Genomic DNA, 19,224 nt, shown 5'->3' with positions numbered 1-19,224 from the left:
ATCTCTAGGACTGTAGAATTTTTTCTCTCATTCAAAAATTGTTTATATTTATTACATCATCTTTTCAAAACATTAAAACAAAAGTGTCAAATGCTTGAGTAAATGAAAAAATTTATTTGTTTAGGTGTCAGAATTACAGATATATTTTCTTTTATAAAACCTTGATTTGATTTCATTAGCAAAATAATGATTAAAAAGGGATGAGTAGTGAAATAAAAAAAACATGTAATATATAAAAATACATATGCAATAGATAATAGCATCAAACAACATCAAGTACCACAAAATTCTAACTCACAAAAAAAAGACCAGATTTACTGGCCTAAAGGAGACCGGAGAAACCCCGAGAGTATGGCCCCCAGACACGCTTTTAGCTCAGTGGTGAAGTCACTTCCGAGGTTCACCGTTCAGCTGGGGAGTGGACAGCCCCATAAAACCAAATGGGACTAATGAGGCACAGCAGTCCAGGGAGAAGGACTAGAAGGCAGAAGGGGACAGGAAACCTGGTGATAGGGAACCCAAGGTTGAGTAAGGATAGTGTTGATGTGTTGTGAGGTTGTTAACCATCTATTCACCAAAAAAAAAAAGAAAGGTCGAGAAGGGAGAGGGTTGACATGTCGTGGGGTTGTTAACCAATGTCATAAAACAATATGTGTACTACTCTTTCACGAGAAACTATTTGTTCTGTAAACCTTCACCTGAAGTACAATTAAAAAAAAAAATTATAAAATAAAAAAAGAGAATAAAAAAAAAATAAAGTACCTAGGAATAAACCAATTAAAGATGTGCAAAACAACTACAAAACATGCCTAAGAGAGAGAAGATCTAATAAATAAAGAGGCATATCAGGTTCATGGACTGGAAGACTCAAAACAGTTAAGCTTTCAATTCTCTCCAAATTGATCTATAGATTCAATGCAATCCCAGAAGGATTTTTGGTGAAAATATAAAGAGCCTAGAACAGCCAACACAATCCTGAAGAAAGTTGGAGGATTCAACACTATTAGAAATCAAGACCTATTATAAAGCTACAGTAATTGACAGACAGTTTGATATTGGCACAAGGAAAGACAAAATAGAACAAAGAATAAAATAGAGAATCTACACATATACAGTCACTTGATTTACAAAAAGACAGCATTGCAATCAGTGGGGAAAGGATGGTGTTTTCAACATGCAGTGCCAAAAAAAATGAACCTTGACTCTTACTTTAAAATAATAAAAAATTAATTCAAAGTGGATCATGGGTCTAAATATGAAAGGTAAAACAATAAAGTTTCTAGAAAATAAAATAAAATATTTTCATGACCTTGGGATAGCAAAAATTTCTTAAACAGAACATAAAAAAACACCATAAAATAAAAGATTGACAAATAAGTGTTCCTTAAAATTAAAACCTCTGTTCATCAAAAGGGACCAGTAAGAGTGTGGAAAAGTAAGCTGTAGACTGTGCATTTTACTTCAAGAATAATATATGTCAATTAATTTTTTTAATGGGTAAATGACGAAACTTCTGCTTCTGAAATGATGGAATATATATATTCCCTATCCTTCCCACTAAGAATAGCTAAAATCCCTGTGTATTATATATAAAACAAATATAAGACTCTGAAACATGGAGAGAGGAAGGCAGACTGACTAGGGACCTCAGGACCAGAAGAACAATACGGCAGTTACTTTTGTGGGTTTTCTTTTTGTCTCATATATCCCAAACTGGGTGCTGCAGAGGCTATCAACCTGGAAATGCTGAAGAGTGCAGACAAAAAAAAAAAAAAAAAAGCCCCAAGGAAAGCCTGCTCTCTCTAGCAAAAGGACAGAGAAACAGCCAGCCTAGCAAGATAGAAAACTTTTAGACAATAACTACTCTACTCTAGCTAAACACCACAGAAAAACACTGTGGCCCCACTTTCACCCCTGCTAGCAAAGATCAAGTGGGGAACCTAGACTTCCACCTTCGCCAGGCTATAATGACATGCTCCAACTCCTCGGCCAGGATGGTATCAGAGAAGGCTGAGTAAAGAGCAGGGACTTTAATATTTGCTGAGTGGTAACAAGCGCGCCCCCCAACCCCTACCCTACAGGGTCAATGGAGAACAAATGGGAAACCTGGACTTCCACTCCCACATGGCAATTACAAGGAGCACCTCCCCCACCCCAGGTTTTAATGAAGGCCAAGTAGGGAACGTGGAGTTTCACCTCCACTTGGCGGTAATGAAGTAGTGCCCTCTTCTCCCACTGGAGTGGTGTCAGAGGAAGCCTTCTATAACAGAAAATTTAAATAAGATCCAGAGACTCATAATATAGTATCCAAAATGTTCAGGTTTGTCATGGTTTGAATTATGTACCCCCAAAAATGTGTGTATCAATTTGGCTGGGCCATGATTCCCAGAATTGTGTGGTTGGTCTCCATTTTGTGATTGTAATTTTATGTTAAAGAGGATTAGGATGGGATTGTAACACCACCTTTACCCAAGTCACATCCCTGATCCAATGTAAAGGTAGTTTCCTGGGGTGTGGCCTGCACCACCTTTTCTCTCTCAAGAGATAAAAGGAAAGGGAAGCAAGCAGAGAGTTGGGACCTCATACCATAAAGAAAGCAGTGCTGGGAGCAGAGCGTGTCCTTTGGACAGGGGTCCCTGCACAGACAAGCTCCTAGTCCAGGGGAACACCAAAGCGAAGAAGGCCGACAGAGAGAAAAAGCCTTCCCCTGGAGCTGATGCCCGGAATTTGGACTTTTAGCCTACTTTGACTGTGAGGAAATAAACTTGTCTTCGTTAAAACCATCCACTTGTGGTATTTCTGTTAGAGCAGCACTAGATGACAAAGACAAGGTTTCAATAAAAAATCACTCCTCATACCAAGAACCAGAAAAATCTCAACTTGAATGAGAAAAGACAATCAACAGATGCCAACACTGAGGTGACACAGATGTCAGAATTATTTGACTAGGATTTTATACAGCCATCATAAAAATTCTTCAACAAGCAATTACAAACATGCTTGAAACAAATGAAAAAATGGAAAGCCTCAGCAAAGAATAGAAGATATAAAGAATAACCAAATGGAAATTTTAGAACTGACAAACACAATAACTAAAATAAAAAACTCAATGATTCAACAACAGAATGGAGAGGACAGAGGAAAGAATCAGTGAACTTAAAGACAGAACAATAGAAATCCCTCAGTCTCAACAACAGAGAGAAAGCATACTGAAGAAAAAAAAAGAATAGAGCTTTAGGGATCTGTGGGAGGATACAGAAAATCTAATATTTGTGTCATCAGAGTCCTGGAAGAAGAGGAGAAAAAGGATGAGACTGAAAAAACACTTATAGATAAAATGGCTGAAAATTTCCCAAAAGTGGCAAAAGACATAAACTTACAGATTCAAGAAGCTGTGCAAAACCTAATCAAGATAAACCCTAAGAAATTCATGCCAAGACACATCATAACCAGACTTCTGAAAACTAAAGACAAGGAAAAAATCTTGAAAGCAATGATAGAAATGGTATCTTATATACAGAGGGAAAAAATTCAAATGACAGCAGATTTCTCATCAGAAACCATGGAGGCCAGAAGGAAATGGCACAATATTTTTCAAATGCTGAAAGAAAAGAACTGTCAACTCAGAATTATATACCCAGTGAAAATATCCTTCAGAAATGAAAGGAAATTGAGACATTCTCAGATGAAGGAAAATTAAGAGAATTTGTCACTGGCATACCTACCTTAAAAGAATGGCTAAACAAAGCCCTTTAAATAGAAAGGAAATGATAAAAGAAGGGATCTTGGAACATCAAGAAAGAAGAAAGAACAATGACAAGAACAAAAATATACGCATACACAATAAACTTTTCTTCTCTGAATTTTTTGAAATTACTCTTGATGGCTGAAGCAAAAATTATAACATTGTGGTTTTTAATGTATATAGAGGAACTATTTAAGACAGTTATATTATGAATGGGGAGTGTAAAGGGAGGTAAGATTTTTACACTTCACTCTAACTGGTAAAATGTCAATACCAACAGACTGTGATAAGTTATGTATATATAATTTCATACCTAGAGCAATTACTAAAAAGATATATAAAGAGATACACTCAAAAACACTAGATAAATCAAAATGGGATTCTAGAAATGGACAGATGAAAAGTATTATATTTATTTCTTTAAAACTCCATGTGGTTGAGATTACTTTTTACTTATGTGGGCCTTTACTTTTTCTTCTCTGTGGGTTGTTATTGTTAGTACTTGCCATCAAGTTCAGTTCACAGGACTCCTATGGGTAAGTGGCCCTAAATAGGAGTCCTACCATCAGTTAACACAGTAGCAGCAATCATTAACTATATATCATAAAAAAGCAAATAGAATAAAAGCAACAGCATAAGATAGTGGAGCCCTGGTGGTGCAGTGGTTAAGAGGTCAGTTAACCAAAAGAGCAGCAGTTCAAATCCACCAGATGCTCCTTGGAAACCCTATGGGGCAGTTCTACTCTGCCCTATAGGGTCTCTATGAGTTGGAATCGACTCATCAGCAATGGGTTTGGTTTTTGGTATACGATAGTATTCTTGGAATGACTACTTAACCCATAAATGGAAGCAAATACTAAAAGAGGACTTATAGATGGGTTTTAAGAACCCAGCATGGACCCTAAAAATAAAAATTAACTTAACTGTTCCTTTACTTACTCTAGATATTTTTCTTTACTATTCATATTCAAAGACACTCAGGCTCCAAGAATTACTTCAACAGTAGAAATAATTAACCATCATATCAAAAGTAAGTCTAAGAGATTAATCTTGTGAACTGCCAACCCAGTGCTCAATTCACTCAAACATAGTTCCTGGTTCTTATAGCCAGAATTCTTTGGAGAATATGGTCTTTGCCTGGCTAGATGTTCACCAGATCATTTCTCCCCAACCACCCCTCCCCACATTGATAGATGCTGTTTCTCAGCCTCCCTTGAAGTAAGGTATAGCCATATTAATGAGTTCTGGCCAATGGAAATGTGGATCAAAGACCTGGCCAGAAAACCCTCATGCACGATCCTCCACTCTTGTGCATCATCTGTTGGCCAGATGCAGAGGATCTAATGGACAGGACCATGAGAAGGCCCTAGGGAGTTGTGAAGCCATTAGACAGAAGGAGCTTGGGTCCCTGACTTTGAAGTGTGTCACCTGACCAGGAGCACCCGTGTGGAACTGTGGACATAAGTAAACATTTATTGTCTCAAGCCACTGAAATTGTCAGGTGTTTTGTTACAGCAATTATCCTGCCTGGACAAATACAGGGTATATATTTTTTTCTCATGCTTCCTTTCTCTACTTCTCCACAATTGACCCTGCAAAAGATATTAAATCTCCTTGGAGAAACTTGCCAACTGCTAAATGTAAGTTCTTTTTACCAGCTGCCCTCCCTTGCTAATATAGTCCACTGAACTTTTGACGTTCAAGAATGTTTTGAAGTCCAATATTGAGAGCTAAAACAATCACTCCTTGATACTTTTACAAGATCATGGTCATGAAAACTTGTCATTTCACATCCCAATTGGCACCTAAGTAAGTGGCAAATACATAGGTTTCAATTTCTACTGAGGTGCCAAACCACACAACAGAATTAAGATGATGCTGTGATCTGACAAAACAAAGTAGTTATAAAGATTTTGGAAATACTTTACCACAAGATATATCCCTAATAATTAAATATTCAAAAAATGTTAAGTACACTTAGGTGTCTTTTTCTTTCTATGACTCTACAGTTGTGAAACTTCTCAGCCTGCACAGGTTCTTAACCTTTTTTGTGCCACAGACGCATTGTAAGTTTGGTGAAGCTAATGGATCCCTTATCACAATAATATTTTAAAATGCATTGAAGAAACCCACATAGGATTTCAAAGAAAACCAACAGAATTGAAATATCCAAAACTAAACCCACTGCCGTTGATTCAATTCTGACTCTTAGCGACCCTATAGGATGGAGCTGAACTGCCACATAGGATTTCCTAGGTCGTATAATCTTCATGGGAGCAGACTGCCACATTTTTATTCTGAGGAGCTGCTAGTAGGTTCAAACCACCGACCTTTCGGTTGGCAGCCAAGTGCTTAACTACTGTGCCACCAGGGCTCCTTGAATTGAAATATGGTTATCAAAATATTTTTTAAATGTGTTATAGCCATATATATCTCTTTACTGACACATTAATAACAAGATCTAGTGGTGGGTCTAATAATTACTGCAATTTTGAAGTAGTGATGAGTGCAAATGACTTTTTGAGATATCTATAACAATTACTGTGAAATGAAAATATTTGTGATTTCCATTGGTGACACAATCACTGCTAATACTACTTGGTTTGTGTCTGTACTCAAATCAAAATAAATGTTAAATTTCAATTAGAAGTTAATGAAACTAAAGATGCAATTTTTTCCCCATCCAAGCCCACAGACTGAATTCTTTCAGTGGAGCCTGGGTAAGAACTCCAGGGCTAGAGGTTTCTCTAAAACAGCAACAGTGCTTATCTCTCAGTGGTGGAGATACCACTGGTTTACAACTTTCTCCTTTTTTGTATTTTTAAAAACCCCAAATTTTTAACAATATGCAAATATTACTTTTATAATTATGAAAGACATTAAACGATATTTGCAAAAATATATATTGGTTGGAAGATTCGGGGCCCAGAAATGAAATTGGAAAAACAAAGCAAGTTTTAAAGAAAATTCTCTAGGAAAAGGAAAAAAAATTCTGGATGAGAATGGAGAAATTGACTGTGACTTGCATCGCAGAGACTTAAAGCTGGTGAAATCTTTATGCCATTTATCCTTATACACAAAGGGATCAGTTCATTCCATGGCTCTGCCTAAGGACTGAAGCATCATAACTGTTTTAACAGGCCACGTGGCAGCTCATGGGCCACATCTGAGGTAAGAAGAGGGAACCCACAGGCAGCTATTACGTAAGTTTAGTAATCTTACCTTCCATATACTGCATTTCACACTCCTGCTGTCTACCTCCCAGCAGAGGTTTGGGAGAGAAAAGCTAGACAGTGAAATCTAACTCCTTACAGAGTCTACAAGACCCTTCTGGATCTTTTACCTACCTGACCCCATGCACCTGTCTCTCTAGCCTTTATATTCCTCCAATAAGCCAACCTTGTTCCAGCCTCGAGGACTTCGTCTTTGCTGGTCCTTTTTCCTGGCAAAGTCCAAGTGCAGAACTCCCCTAGACCAGTGTCTGGCTCCTTCTCATCCTTCTAGCTCCAAAGTCTCCTTTTCAGAGAGACCTTCCCTTGAATGCCCTATTCAAAGTCTCCAGTCCACCCACCCCTGCCTGCGGTCATCACATTACTGCCAACTGCATTCTGAAATTATTTCCATATTGTTTCTCCCACTAGACAGGACGCTACCTGAGGATAGGGACCTTGTCAATGTTACTCACCACTGTATCCTCAGCACTTAAAACTAGTACACAATAGGTGCTCATTAAATATGCAACAAATAAAAGAACGAATGGAATGCATGAACGTGAACTGTGTCCTTGGGGAGTATTCTGGCTTAGAAATATAAATCAGTTTGTCGAGCGAAAGCAAGTTTGTTAATAGCAGTTTTTATCTGTCTGCCGAGTTGTTGCTCCCCTACGACTCTTTGCAGGAGACAAAGAATCCGAAGAGAGCGGCGGAACACGGCGGGAACGCGATTAACCCTTCGACTAACCTCCTAGGCTCTCCGCGCGGAACTGCGGCTGCGCTGAGCGTGGGGCGGGACGGGGGCTTGCCTACCCCGCTCTCCGGAAGTGGGCCTAGAGACAGCGAGACGGCGCGGTGGGGCGGGCTAGAGTGGCGCGGCGCGGCCAGGCTGGGTCGGTGCGAGCCGGCCATGGAGGAAGAGCAGAGTTTCTTGGATATCTGCGGCGGCAGCCTGACGCTGCAGCGCCGCTACTACTCTCCGTCTTGCCGGGAGTTCTGCCTCAGCTCCCCTCCGCTCTCGCTGCGCTCGCTCACCGCTGTCACCTGCACCGTGTGGCTGGCGGCCTACGGATTCTTCACCCTCTGTGAGGTAATGGCGGGTCGGCCTCTCCCGCCGTCTGAGTAGGGGCTCGCATTTGGAAGGCTCTTTGGGGTCTTTTTGGTCGAGCTCGGGGCCCTTTCCGGACTCTCCTACAGTTGTATGGTCGGAGGACTGGGACTCGCTGGTTCTGGAGACGCTGTTCCCCTGCTGGACGGCTCTTTTCATTACGTATGGTGAAGTTTGTGCTCTTGTACCTTCTGCCTCTCATGGGTCCCTGCTCTGCTTTTGTGGATCCACCCAGCACACATCTTAGCCCTTGCACGACAGCCTAAAACTTAAACTTCTTTGTGCGCTGTGTAGTTATGCTTATAGTAATTTAATTCCAAGAGTTCAGAGAACGGTTAGTGGGTCGCCCTCATCCATTACTTCCACTGCTCAGAAGTATCATTGTTAACAATACCTTATATAGTCTTCCAGAAACTGTCTTTGCCTCTACAAGTGTGGATGTATATATGTCTAGATACATACACACATGTTATTTAAGATAAGAGCTTGAAAGCAGCTTTTGTAGTTCTTCCTAATCTGTTTTTCATGGCAATCTATCTACCTCCCTCAATCCTTTCCCCATCTTCAAGTATTCTAAAGAATTTTGAAATTTTCGGACATTGGTAGTTTCTGTGCTCAATTTCCAGACTCATTTTTTCTGAGCCTCAGTTTTCACATCTCTAAAATGGAATTAATATTTGCCACACCAGCTTCACAGTATTGTTGTGTGCTCTCCAATCGATTCCGACTCATAGCGACCCTATAGGACAGAGCAGAACTGCCGCGATAGGGTTCCCGAGGCCGTAATCTTTACCGAAGCTAACTGCTGCATCTTTCTCCCGAGGAGTGGCTGGTGAGTTCAAACCACCGACCTTTTGGTTAGCAGTGCCACCAGGACTCCTTTGGCAGTATTGTAGTGTGGGTCAAATGTAATAACTTTGTGACAGCCCTCAATTAAAAGGAATTCTAGGGTAAATTCTAGTTTCATGTATAGTGCCCTGGATAGAATATATTATTCCAGGAATGATCTGACCAGAGCTAAATACAGCAGAGCTATTTGTTTCTGTATTTTGGTATTGTTTCCATTACTGCATCCATTAGCTTGTTTGCTATCACAGCATATTTCAGAGCATGGTAAGTTAATGTATCTAGAACTATCTGCCTACTAAGATTAGTCTAATCTGTACCAAGTTGTATGGAAAAGTTTGTTCATAAGTCACTTGAAATAGTGATACAAATGATTAAGTTGCCAGGACAGTTCACCAATGTTTTTTTTAAATTTTATAATATAGTTGACTTTTTTTTTTTAATTGTTGTAATTAAATGAAGTTTACATTTCAAGTTAGTCTCCCATACAAAATTTTTATACATACATTGTTATGAGACCCTAACTGCTCACCCCATTCTGCGACAGGACACTCCTCCTTTCCGCCCATGATTCTCCATGACTGTTCAACCAGCTCCTAACCCTCTCTGCCTTCCCATCTCACCTCTGGACAGAAGCTGCCTCTTTGGTCTCTTGTACCTGCTTGACTAAGATTCACTCTCTTTACGAGTATCACGTTATGTTCCACAGTCCAGACCAGTCCCTGTCTGAAGAGTTGGCCTCGGAAATTGTTTCAGTTCTGGGCTGATAGAGAGTCCAGGGGCCATGCTTTCCAGGGCACCCCCAGTCTCAGTCAGACCATTAAGTCTGGTCTTCTTTCTAGAATTTGAGTTCTGCACCCCATCCTTCTACTGCTCCATCAGGGACTCTCTGTTATGTTACCTGTCAGGACGTTCATTGGTGGTATCCAGGCACCACCTAGTTCTGGTCTCAGGATGATGAAGTCTCTGGTTTATGTGGCCCATTCTGTCTCTTGGGCAAATATAGTTGACTTTTAATACTAGCCTGAGTTCTGGCCATGTGGTCACATGGGGAGCAGGGACAGATATGTATTAAATGCCTGTTTAGTGCCTGGTGTTTTACTGAATACCTCATTTCAACCTTAGAAGAAAACCAAGGCTCAGAAAGAGTAAAAACTTATCAAAGGTCACAAAGCTACAGAGTTAGTAAGTGGTAGATCTAGGATTCAGACCCAAGGCTATCTGATTCTGAAACCCTTTCTTTTCCTTTATACTGTGTTGCTTCCCCCATGAGGAAGTCTGATCTTAGAAAAAATTTTAAAATAGGAAAATTTTGTTTTTATGCCAGCTCCATTTTTTACTTTTCCCTGTCATCCCGGTGTACCCTGCTCCTACCCCCATCAAGTACCTGCCCAGAACTCAGTGATCTCATCTTCCTTTAAACTTTACTGCAACACTTCCTAAGAGCTCTGTGTACCAAAATTTCTTATTTTTCCTCCTACTCAAAACTTTTCCTCAGAGTAATGAATCTCAGCTAGGTTTTAAGAGTGAGAAGAAATCTGATTGAAGGAATTCATTCAAAGATGTTAGTTCTTTATATAGCGGCTTAATCCTAACCCAAACGAATATCGAATTATTAGAGTTCTAGACAGGAAAAAAAAGATGAAGTAGAAAAAATGTAGGTAGCGATAAAGTTTTTTGTCAGGGATTACCTTATTGGAAAGCTGACATGGATCAAATCTCCTAAGCGTTTACTATTCCTTACCCTTCTTCCCTTTCCGTTTTTGAATTCATGGTTCTATAAAAGTTGCAGGTTTTTACCTTATTTATTGCAACCTGGAATATTCTTTCCTCTTCCTTTTCAACAAACTATATCCGTCAATACCCACGACCACCTCCTCTTGGCTAATTAAATCCTGCTCCATTGGAAGTCTTCATGGGATGTTCCATTGTACTTTTATGTCTCTCTTTTTTTTAACCCTTCTTTCAGCACTTACAGTATCATATTATTCTCCAAAATATTTTATATGTGAGGCTTTTGCCTCTAATAAACCTATAAGGGCCAGGACTGGATTTTACTCCTCTCCATTCTTTTTTTGTAAATAATATTTTATTGTGTCTTTGGTGAAAGTTTACACAGCAGGTTAGGTTCCCATTTAACAATTACTACACATACTGTTCAGAGGCATTGGTTACATTTTTCACAATGTTTTAACATTCTCATTAATTCCCTTCTGGATATTTCCCTTCTCGGAATCTTATTTCCCTATCCCCTTACCCTTTCATCTTTGCTTTAGAGGAATTGTTGACCATTTGGTCTCATATAGATGATTTCTTAAAGGTATGCAGTACTCACTGGTAATATTCTTTATTTTATGAGCTATTCTTCCATAATGCTTATTCAGTTCAGACTATGTACAAGACACTGTACTAGATACCGGGCAGTTAGTTAACTTAAAGTAAATGTATATATATTGTCTCCAACCGGATTTATTCAATACAGTGAAATTCTGTATACAAAGTAATCTGGACATGCTGCTTCAAAACATTATCTTTCTTACCAGTTTTTGTTTTTTCTAATTGTACTTTAGATGAAGGTTTACAGAACAAATAGTTTCTCATTGAACAGTTAGTACACATATTTTATGACAATGGTTAACAATCCCATGACATGTCAATATTGTCCCTTCTCAACCTTGGGTTCCCTGTTACCAGCTTTCCTGTCCCCTGCTGTCTTCTAGTCCTTGTCCCTGGACTGTTGTGCCCCATTAGTCTCATTTTGTTTTATGGGGCTGTCTAATCTTTGGCTGAAGGATGAACCTTGGGAGTGACTTCATTACTGAGCTAAAAGGGTACCCAGGGGCCATACTCTCGGGGTTTTTCCAGTCTCTGTCAGGCCAGTAAGTCTGGTCTTTTTTTTGTTTGTTTTTTTGTTTATTGTTGTAGTTTAAATTTACATTTCAAATTAGTCTCTTATAGAAAAATTTATACATACATTGTTATGTGACCATAATTGCTCTCCCTATACTGTGACAGCACACTCCTCCTTTCTACTCCTGATTACCCATGTCCGTTCGACCAGCTCTTAACCCTCTCTGCCTTCTCATCTCACCTCCGGACAGAAGCTGCCCATTTAGTCTAATGTATCTACTTGAGCTAAGAAGCACACTCTTCATGAGTATAATTTTATGTCCCACAGTCCAGTCCAGTCTTTGAAGAGTTGGCCTTGGAAATTGTCTTAGTTCTGGGTGGATAGAGAATCCTGAGGCCGTGCTTTCTGGGGTTCCTCCAGTCTCAGACCATTAAGCCTGATCTTCTTACTAGAATTTGAGTTCTGCAGCCCACCTTTCTCCTGCTCCATCAGGGACTCTTTGTTGTGTTTCCTGTCAGGGCGGTCAGTGTGGTAGTCCGGCACCATCTAGTTCTTCTGGTCTCAGGCTGATGAAGTCTCTGGTTTATTGGCCCTTTCTGTCTCTTGGGCTAATACTTTCCTTGTGTCTTTGGTGTTTTCATTCTCCTTTACTCTAGGTGGTTGGGACCAATTGATACATCTTAGACGGCAGCTCACTAGCTTTTAAGACCCCAGACACCACTCACCAAAGTAGGATGCAGAACATTTTCTTAATAAGCTTTGTTATGCCAGTTGACCTAGTTGTCCCCTGAAACCATGGTCCCCAGACCCCCACCCGTGCTACTCTCTCCCTGGAAGTGTTTGATTGTATTCAGGAAACTTCTTAGCTTTGGTTTAGTCCAGTTGTGCTGACTTCCCCTGTAGCGTGTGCTGTCCTTCCCTTTGCCTAAGATAATTCTTGTCTACTATCTAGTTAGTGAATAACCCTCACCTTCCCTCCCCACCTTCATAACCATCAAAGAATGTTTTCTTCTGTGTTTAAACCTTTTCTCGAGTTCTTATAGTAGTGGTCTTATACAATAATTGTCCTTCTGTGACTGACTAAATCCACTCAGCATAATGACCTCCAGCTTCCTCCATGTTATAAGATGTTTCATGGCTTCATCGTTGTTTTTTATCATTGCGTATTATTCCATTGTGTGGATATACCATAATTTGTTCATCCATTCATCCGTTGATGGGCACCTAGATTGTTTCCACCTTTTTGCTATTGTGAATAGTGCTGCAGTGAACATGGGTGTGCGTATATCTATTCATGCGACAGCTCTTATTTCTCTAGGATATGTTCCAAGGAGCGAGATAGCTGGATCGTATGGTACTTCTATTTCTAGCTTTTCAAGGAAGTGCCAAATTGATTTCCAAAGTGGTTGTACCATTTTACATTCCCACCAACAGTGTATAAGTATTAAGTCTGGTCTTTTTTTGTGAGTTAGAATTTTGTTCTACATTTTTCTTCAGCTCTGTCCGGGACCCTCTGTTGTGATCCCTGTTAGAGCAGTCAGTGGTGGTGGCCAGGCACCATCTAGTTGTACTGGACTCAATCTGGTGGAGGCCATGGTCGTTGTAGTCCGTTAGTCCTTTGGACTGATCTTTCCCTTGTGTCTTGTTTTCTTTACTCTCCCTTGCTCCCGAAGGGGTGAGACCAGTGGAGTATCTTAGATGGCTGCTCACAGGTTTTTAAGACCCCAGATGCTCAAAGTAGATATTTTTGGATCATCAGATACCCAGCACCAAATCCTTCTATCGAGTACGAGGTTATCTAGCACACTTTTTCTTTAAAGAGCCAGATAGTAACTATTTTAGGTTTTGTGGGCTGCATGTGTTATCTGTCACACATTCTTCTTTGTTTCACCCAAATGTAAAAGCCATTCTTAGCTCAGGATGGGCTGTACAAAAACAGGCACAAGCCTTGAATAGTTTGTAGACCCTTGATCTAGCACTTAAGAGTGTTAGGTGGAAGAACAAAAATACTAAGAATAAGAAGGTGCTTCCTGTCCTCAAGCAATGACAATCTGTAGGAAGTATCATAAATTACCATATTTCTTCGATTCTAAGTCATCAAAGTGCCATTATTTTAAATAACAACTTTGTGGGAAAAAAGAGAAAGCGATGCCGTGTGAAAGAAACACACATCAGTTGAAGGACACATTTCACCTCCAGAAATGTTAAAAGGTTGTAAACGTGTATCTTAGAATCAAGGGGATAAATAAAAAAACAAAAACCCATTGCCGTCAAGTCGATTCTGACTCACAGCGACCCTATAGGACAGAGTAGAACTGCCCCATAGGGTTTCCAAGGAGCGCCTGGTGGATTCAAACTGCCAACCTTTTGGTTAGCAACCAAACTCTTAACCACTACGCCATCCGGGTTTCCAAGGGGATAAATAATAGCTACCATTTTTGAGCCCTTACGATATCCATTAGACAAAGTTAGCTGCAAGTAACCCAAAACTACTAAAAGAGACTTAAAGGATAAGGAACTTTATTATTTAATAAAACAAGAAGTCCAGAGGTAGAAGGTCTTCAGAGTTTGATTACATAAGATATTCACTGGACGCTGGTTCTTTTCATCTTATGGCTCTTCCCTCCTCCGTGTACACTACTTGTCTTCAGCTTAGCTCTTCACTTCATCTGGCGGAGGCCATGGCATCAAAACCTCACCATAAACCTCACAAAGAAAGGACCTTCTCTTCCTTAGCTCTCTTTTTAAGATGAAGTAAGTTTTTCAGAAGCCCCTTGAGCAGACCTCCCCTGACATCTCATTGGCCAGACTTGTCATGTGCCCATTCCTAACCAATCATTGGCAAAAGGAGTGGCAACCAGTCATGATTCAGTCTAAGTTCTATTAGGAAGAAGTGGCAGTTGCATAGGCAATGAGTAGTATCTGCTGCACTAGTGCTAAGTACATGACAGTTGTTCTGTGTATGATTTTGCAGTATATATTCTGCTGAGGGAGCATGAGAGGAAAAGATCTGGGTCCCTAAAATGCACTTTGGAAGAAAAATCTCTGAGATTGGTGTGATGGTGGACATTTTGCTGTGGGTTCTCCTCAACAAACCTATCCATTTGGAAGCTGTCTGGATCTATTTCACTGTACACTTGGGTGTTGTTGGTTGCCATCAAGTTGATTCTGACTCATGGTGACACCATGTGTGCAGAATAGAACTGTTACATAGGGTTTTCAAGCCTGTGACCTCTCAGGAGCAGATCGACAGGCCTGTCTCCCGAGGCACCTCTGGGTGGGTTCGAACTGCCAACCTTTCTGCTAGTAGTCAAGCACTTAACCATTTACGCCACCCAAGGACTCCTGTATACTTGCATAGCACCTCAGAACCCAGATAAAAGTGGTTTCCTTTTTTGTATGGTTTCCTCTTATGTCTGTTTCTTTCATCATGTCAACTCATAGTAGAACAAAGATTTTTGCCTTTCCTTTGTCCCACTCTGTCCCCCATCCCCCCACCCCGAGCTGATTTGTTACACAGCAGCAATGTGTGGAGGACCACTTGGTAATCTTACTGCCTGTGTCTGGCTCTCTCTTCAGAACAGCATGATCCTCTCTGCTGCCATCTTCATCACCCTCTTAGGCCTGCTTGGTTACCTCCATTTTGTGAAGATTGATCAGGAGGCTCTGTTAATCATTGATTCCCTGGGCATCCAGATGACCTCATCCTACGCCTCAGGCAAAGAAAGCACCACCTTCATTGAGATGGACAAAGTGAAGGATATTGTCATTAATGAGGCTATTTACATGGTAAGTGTTTGTATAATAAGTATTACAGGCCTTTCTGGAGGAAGTGGCAGATGAGGTGTTCCTGAATCTAAACTGAGTTTTTAATTCTATGACATCAAATACCTGAAGTATTTGATGCCACAGAATTAAACTTGAGGACTCTTCTGCTCCAGTACTTGTAGTGTTTCCTTTTTTGGCTGACTTGTCTATAAACCATAAGAGTAAAACTTATGTTGAAAAGGTAAGACTCTTTATTTTTAAAGAGAAGCAATAGGTTTTTATAAATAAGGTATTAGCACTTCAACTTTAGTTTCTAGCCCACCTTCAAAATCATCTTTTTTTTTTATTTAAAGAATGAGACTATACTTCTCCTTTCCCATTTCAAGGTTATCAAGTGTTCTACTACTTAGAGATAACTATTTATGAAGAAGTTTTGAGCCTCCCCTTGAAGAAGAAAAAGAAAAAATAGAGTTTCACTTAGACTTCTGCTGTTTGGTTTCTTTCTTACAGCAGAAGGTGATTTACTACCTCTGCATTTTATTGAAGGATCCAGTGGAACCACATGGGATATCCCAAGTAGTACCTGTCTTCCAGGTGAGCACAGAACACTTTTCTTAAGTTTTCTTTCTCCAGAGAAATCCTCTACCTCCTCTCCTACTCACTCCCTGCATATGCACTGCTGTTTATGCTCAGTCAGAATGTAAACTTTTGTCAGAGTTTTTGAGGATACCTGGCAGCTATTTCCAGCAAGAGTTAGGATTTTAGTTATTTTAGAAGTTCCTCTCTGAGGCAACTATAGGCTTTCAAAAATAAAATGAATTCATGCAAATTTTAGAGAAAAAATAAATACGTAGCAACTTCTGCCTATAAATTACCATTCATGTACTTTGACTCTCAGTTTACCATTATACAGTTTTGCATAGATGTCATTAATCTACACATATACCTACACATATTATATACATTTTGTGTTTTGCTTTTTATTTAATATGCATTTTCATGCATATGCAAGGCCATTATACTTAATTATATATTATTCCATCATGTTGAAATATCATAGTTTACTTTAGCCGCTCTGTTGCTAACTTTTTAAATTGTGTCCAGATTATTTCTTGTTTTGCTCTTATAAAAAACCACTTGTACAAACATGATTATAATAAATTACTTTATAGGTGCATATTTATGTATGCATTTAACCCTGCCTCACTGCTCTTCCTTTTTCACGATTTAAAAAAAAATTTTTTTTTGCATTATAGTTTCAAATTGTAACTATTTTATTAAAGTTTATGAGTAGTTCTATGGGTTTTTTTAGTGTTTGAGATTAGGCTGCAGAGATTGGACCACTTTAACATGCTATTGGGAATTTGTACTTGGCTTTTCCGCAGTCTTGGCTAGCAGTGGATTCAACTGTTTTTTTAGTTTAATATGTAGGTAAAGGCATTTTAAAATTATTAAATTTGTATCTTTTTAAATGATTCACTCTTCATATTTCCTTATATGTATTTCTTGTCAGTGTTTTGTTTTAAACTATCTCCTGTAGTAGTCGAGTCGAGTCTAGATAATTAGTTATGTAACAATTCTTTATATATTTTGGGTAGCAAACTTTTATTAAATATTCTTTCCATATATATTTTCCCCATTCTGTGGCTTTTCTTTCAGTTTTGGTTGTGTTACATTTCATTTCAAAAAATGTTTTCCAGTATTTACATATTAAACTGTCCTTCTGGTCTCTGAGGACTCTGTGTTAGCTTGTAACACTTACTGAGAGGGTCTGTCCTTGTTATTCCTCTTGCTTACTCTTAGAGGTCGTGAAATTTAGACAGATTAAAAAATTGTCTTTTGAGCTTCTGCCTCACACAAGTCACAGGCTGGGCTGTGGGCATAGTTTTGGAGTCCTCCCAGCAAGGTGCTTTGAGGTCTGAACTTCCTGCTCTTTGAGCTCACATCTCTGCCATTTATGCCCCTTGATGTGGGTGAGTGATTGAGTTTGCACATGGATGCAACACCACTGAGCACTCTCTTATGTTCATCTTGACTCTGCATTTCTTCCCTTTGGAATTCAGAGTGCCAAGCCCCGGCTGGACTGCTTGATTGAAGTGTACAGGAGCTGCCAGGAGATCCTGGCACACCAGAAAGCCACATCAACAAGCCCATGAGTCCCACCACTCAAAAGGCCAGTATTGTCTTCCATGGGAGGTGACTCTTAAGCCATAGTGGCTGGTTTACTTTCTGTATTCTAAACCATCACGTGGACACAGTTCTAGGAACCAGTGTGGATGGATGCTGTGGATCTCAGAGCCATAGAGGAGGTGACTGGAAACCTAACTCGTGTGATGCTGAGCAACATATTTCTGTGTAGCTTAGTGTTCCCCTTGTAAGGTTTTGCCTTCTTTACCAACTGAGGGGAGACTTTAAGAAACGATATTGCAAAAATAATATCAGCAAAGAGCACTTTTGTGAAATTCCTAAGCACATTTAGTTTACTTTGTGTTGAAATTTGTGGAGCAAGACAGTGGGAAACTGACATCAGATCTCTTGAGAAAGGTATCATTTCCAGCTGCATAGCACCACTGTATAACAGTTAATAATAAAAAGGCCAGCCCTTCAGGTACTAGTTAGAAGGAAGAAATGTCCCACAAAAGACCATTCTGTGTCCACCTAGCTCCTGTGTTCTGTACAGGGTTAATTTATAACTCTCTTAATAAACAAATCTCCTTCCAAAACATACACAATAATTGCCTGGTTCACAGACAGCTGCTTTTTATTGACAAACACAATCATGGCATTTCAGTCATGGGTGTCAAGCACATGAATACTTTTCTGTTACTCAGCATTAGCTACAGTTTCAAAAGCTTTTTCCAAGAGGGATGAGACAAAAGGTCAGACAGACATTTGACTTTGGTTTCCAGATGTGGGACTTGCGTGTTAAAGAAGGATAAACAAGAGAACTGTAGAAACGTTTGTTTACAAGGAAGTTTCTTTTGTATAAAATTAATAAAGTAAGAGAGGATTCCTGAAGGATTGGGAAGGAGAGAGGGTGGGGGAAATAGCATGGCCTCAAGTTCAGTATGAAAACAACTCCATTCTTGCTTACTCTTTCTTTGGAATCCTAATTTTTTTTTTTTTAAACTTCCCTCCCTGGCAGATAATGTTATCCTCAATGGTCCTAGAGACACTCAAGATATTAAAAACCAAAGCTGTAATCTCTGCCTTTTACACCAGCCCTGGAGAGGTTATCTAGGAACCTGTGGTATATGTGAGATGTGACTTGTCTGAGGTAGAAACGTCTCAGCTAGATCCCCAAATCCTGGTGGAAAAGGCAGAACAGAAGTGGGAGATGGCTGTATAACTGCCTGTCTTATAAAGTCAAGTTCATTTATAAGAGGCAGACTGATGTGCTTTTTTTCATCATGCTTGTCAGTTTAAAGGGTGAAGAAGGGGAAGCTTACAGCAGCTGAGGTGTTTATATATAAACTACTTCCAGCATATTGTTTTTGCAGTGTGCAAGCAGCACACATTGTTAAAGGCTTGGTTCTTGGATGTTACTGCTAAACCCATCCAGTTTTTAGCACTTTACTGACAAATGGCAAAATTGCCTTAGAACTATGAAATAAAATTCATTTTCTCAGGTGTTGGAATATCAGAGTGTGAACTCTTCGTTTTGTTTTGTTTTTTCTATTCGGGGAAGGTGGGA

General features: G+C 39.7%; 1 protein-coding gene across 3 annotated transcripts; it reads left to right on the top strand.

The window, feature by feature from the left end:
* Nucleotides 1–7,806: 7,806 nt before the first annotated feature.
* On the top strand, nucleotides 7,807–19,168 carry PIGH (phosphatidylinositol glycan anchor biosynthesis class H). 3 transcript variants are annotated; one of them, XM_004370966.2, is made up of 4 exons: nucleotides 7,807–8,047; nucleotides 15,342–15,551; nucleotides 16,041–16,124; nucleotides 17,594–19,168. In XM_004370966.2, the coding sequence occupies exons 1-4, from the start codon at nucleotides 7,868–7,870 to the stop codon at nucleotides 17,684–17,686; spliced, it is 567 nt and encodes a 188-aa protein (XP_004371023.1). In that variant the 5' UTR covers nucleotides 7,807–7,867; the 3' UTR covers nucleotides 17,687–19,168. The 3 variants fall into 3 exon arrangements, with proteins under 3 accessions (XP_004371023.1, XP_023582078.1, XP_023582077.1); XM_023726310.1 differs by having other exon boundaries at nucleotides 7,819–8,047; nucleotides 16,077–16,124; XM_023726309.1 differs by having other exon boundaries at nucleotides 7,819–8,047; nucleotides 16,044–16,124.
* Nucleotides 19,169–19,224: the final 56 nt, after the last annotated feature.

Source organism: Trichechus manatus, unplaced genomic scaffold (genome assembly GCF_000243295.1).
Source record: "Trichechus manatus latirostris isolate Lorelei unplaced genomic scaffold, TriManLat1.0 scaffold00010, whole genome shotgun sequence".
In the NCBI taxonomy this organism is placed as follows: Eukaryota; Metazoa; Chordata; class Mammalia; order Sirenia; family Trichechidae; genus Trichechus; species Trichechus manatus.
This window is presented reverse-complemented; position numbering and strand designations above follow the sequence as displayed.

Excerpts from the sequence above, each read along its gene's own strand:
- PIGH (XM_004370966.2), top strand. The coding sequence starts at position 7,868 with ATGGAGGAAGAGCAGAGTTTCTTGGATATCTGCGGCGGCAGCCTGACG. Across the intron at positions 15,552-16,040 it reads TTAATGAGGCTATTTACATG|CAGAAGGTGATTTACTACCT; the intron begins GTAAGTGTTTGT and ends TCTTTCTTACAG. Across the intron at positions 16,125-17,593 it reads AAGTAGTACCTGTCTTCCAG|AGTGCCAAGCCCCGGCTGGA; the intron begins GTGAGCACAGAA and ends TTTGGAATTCAG.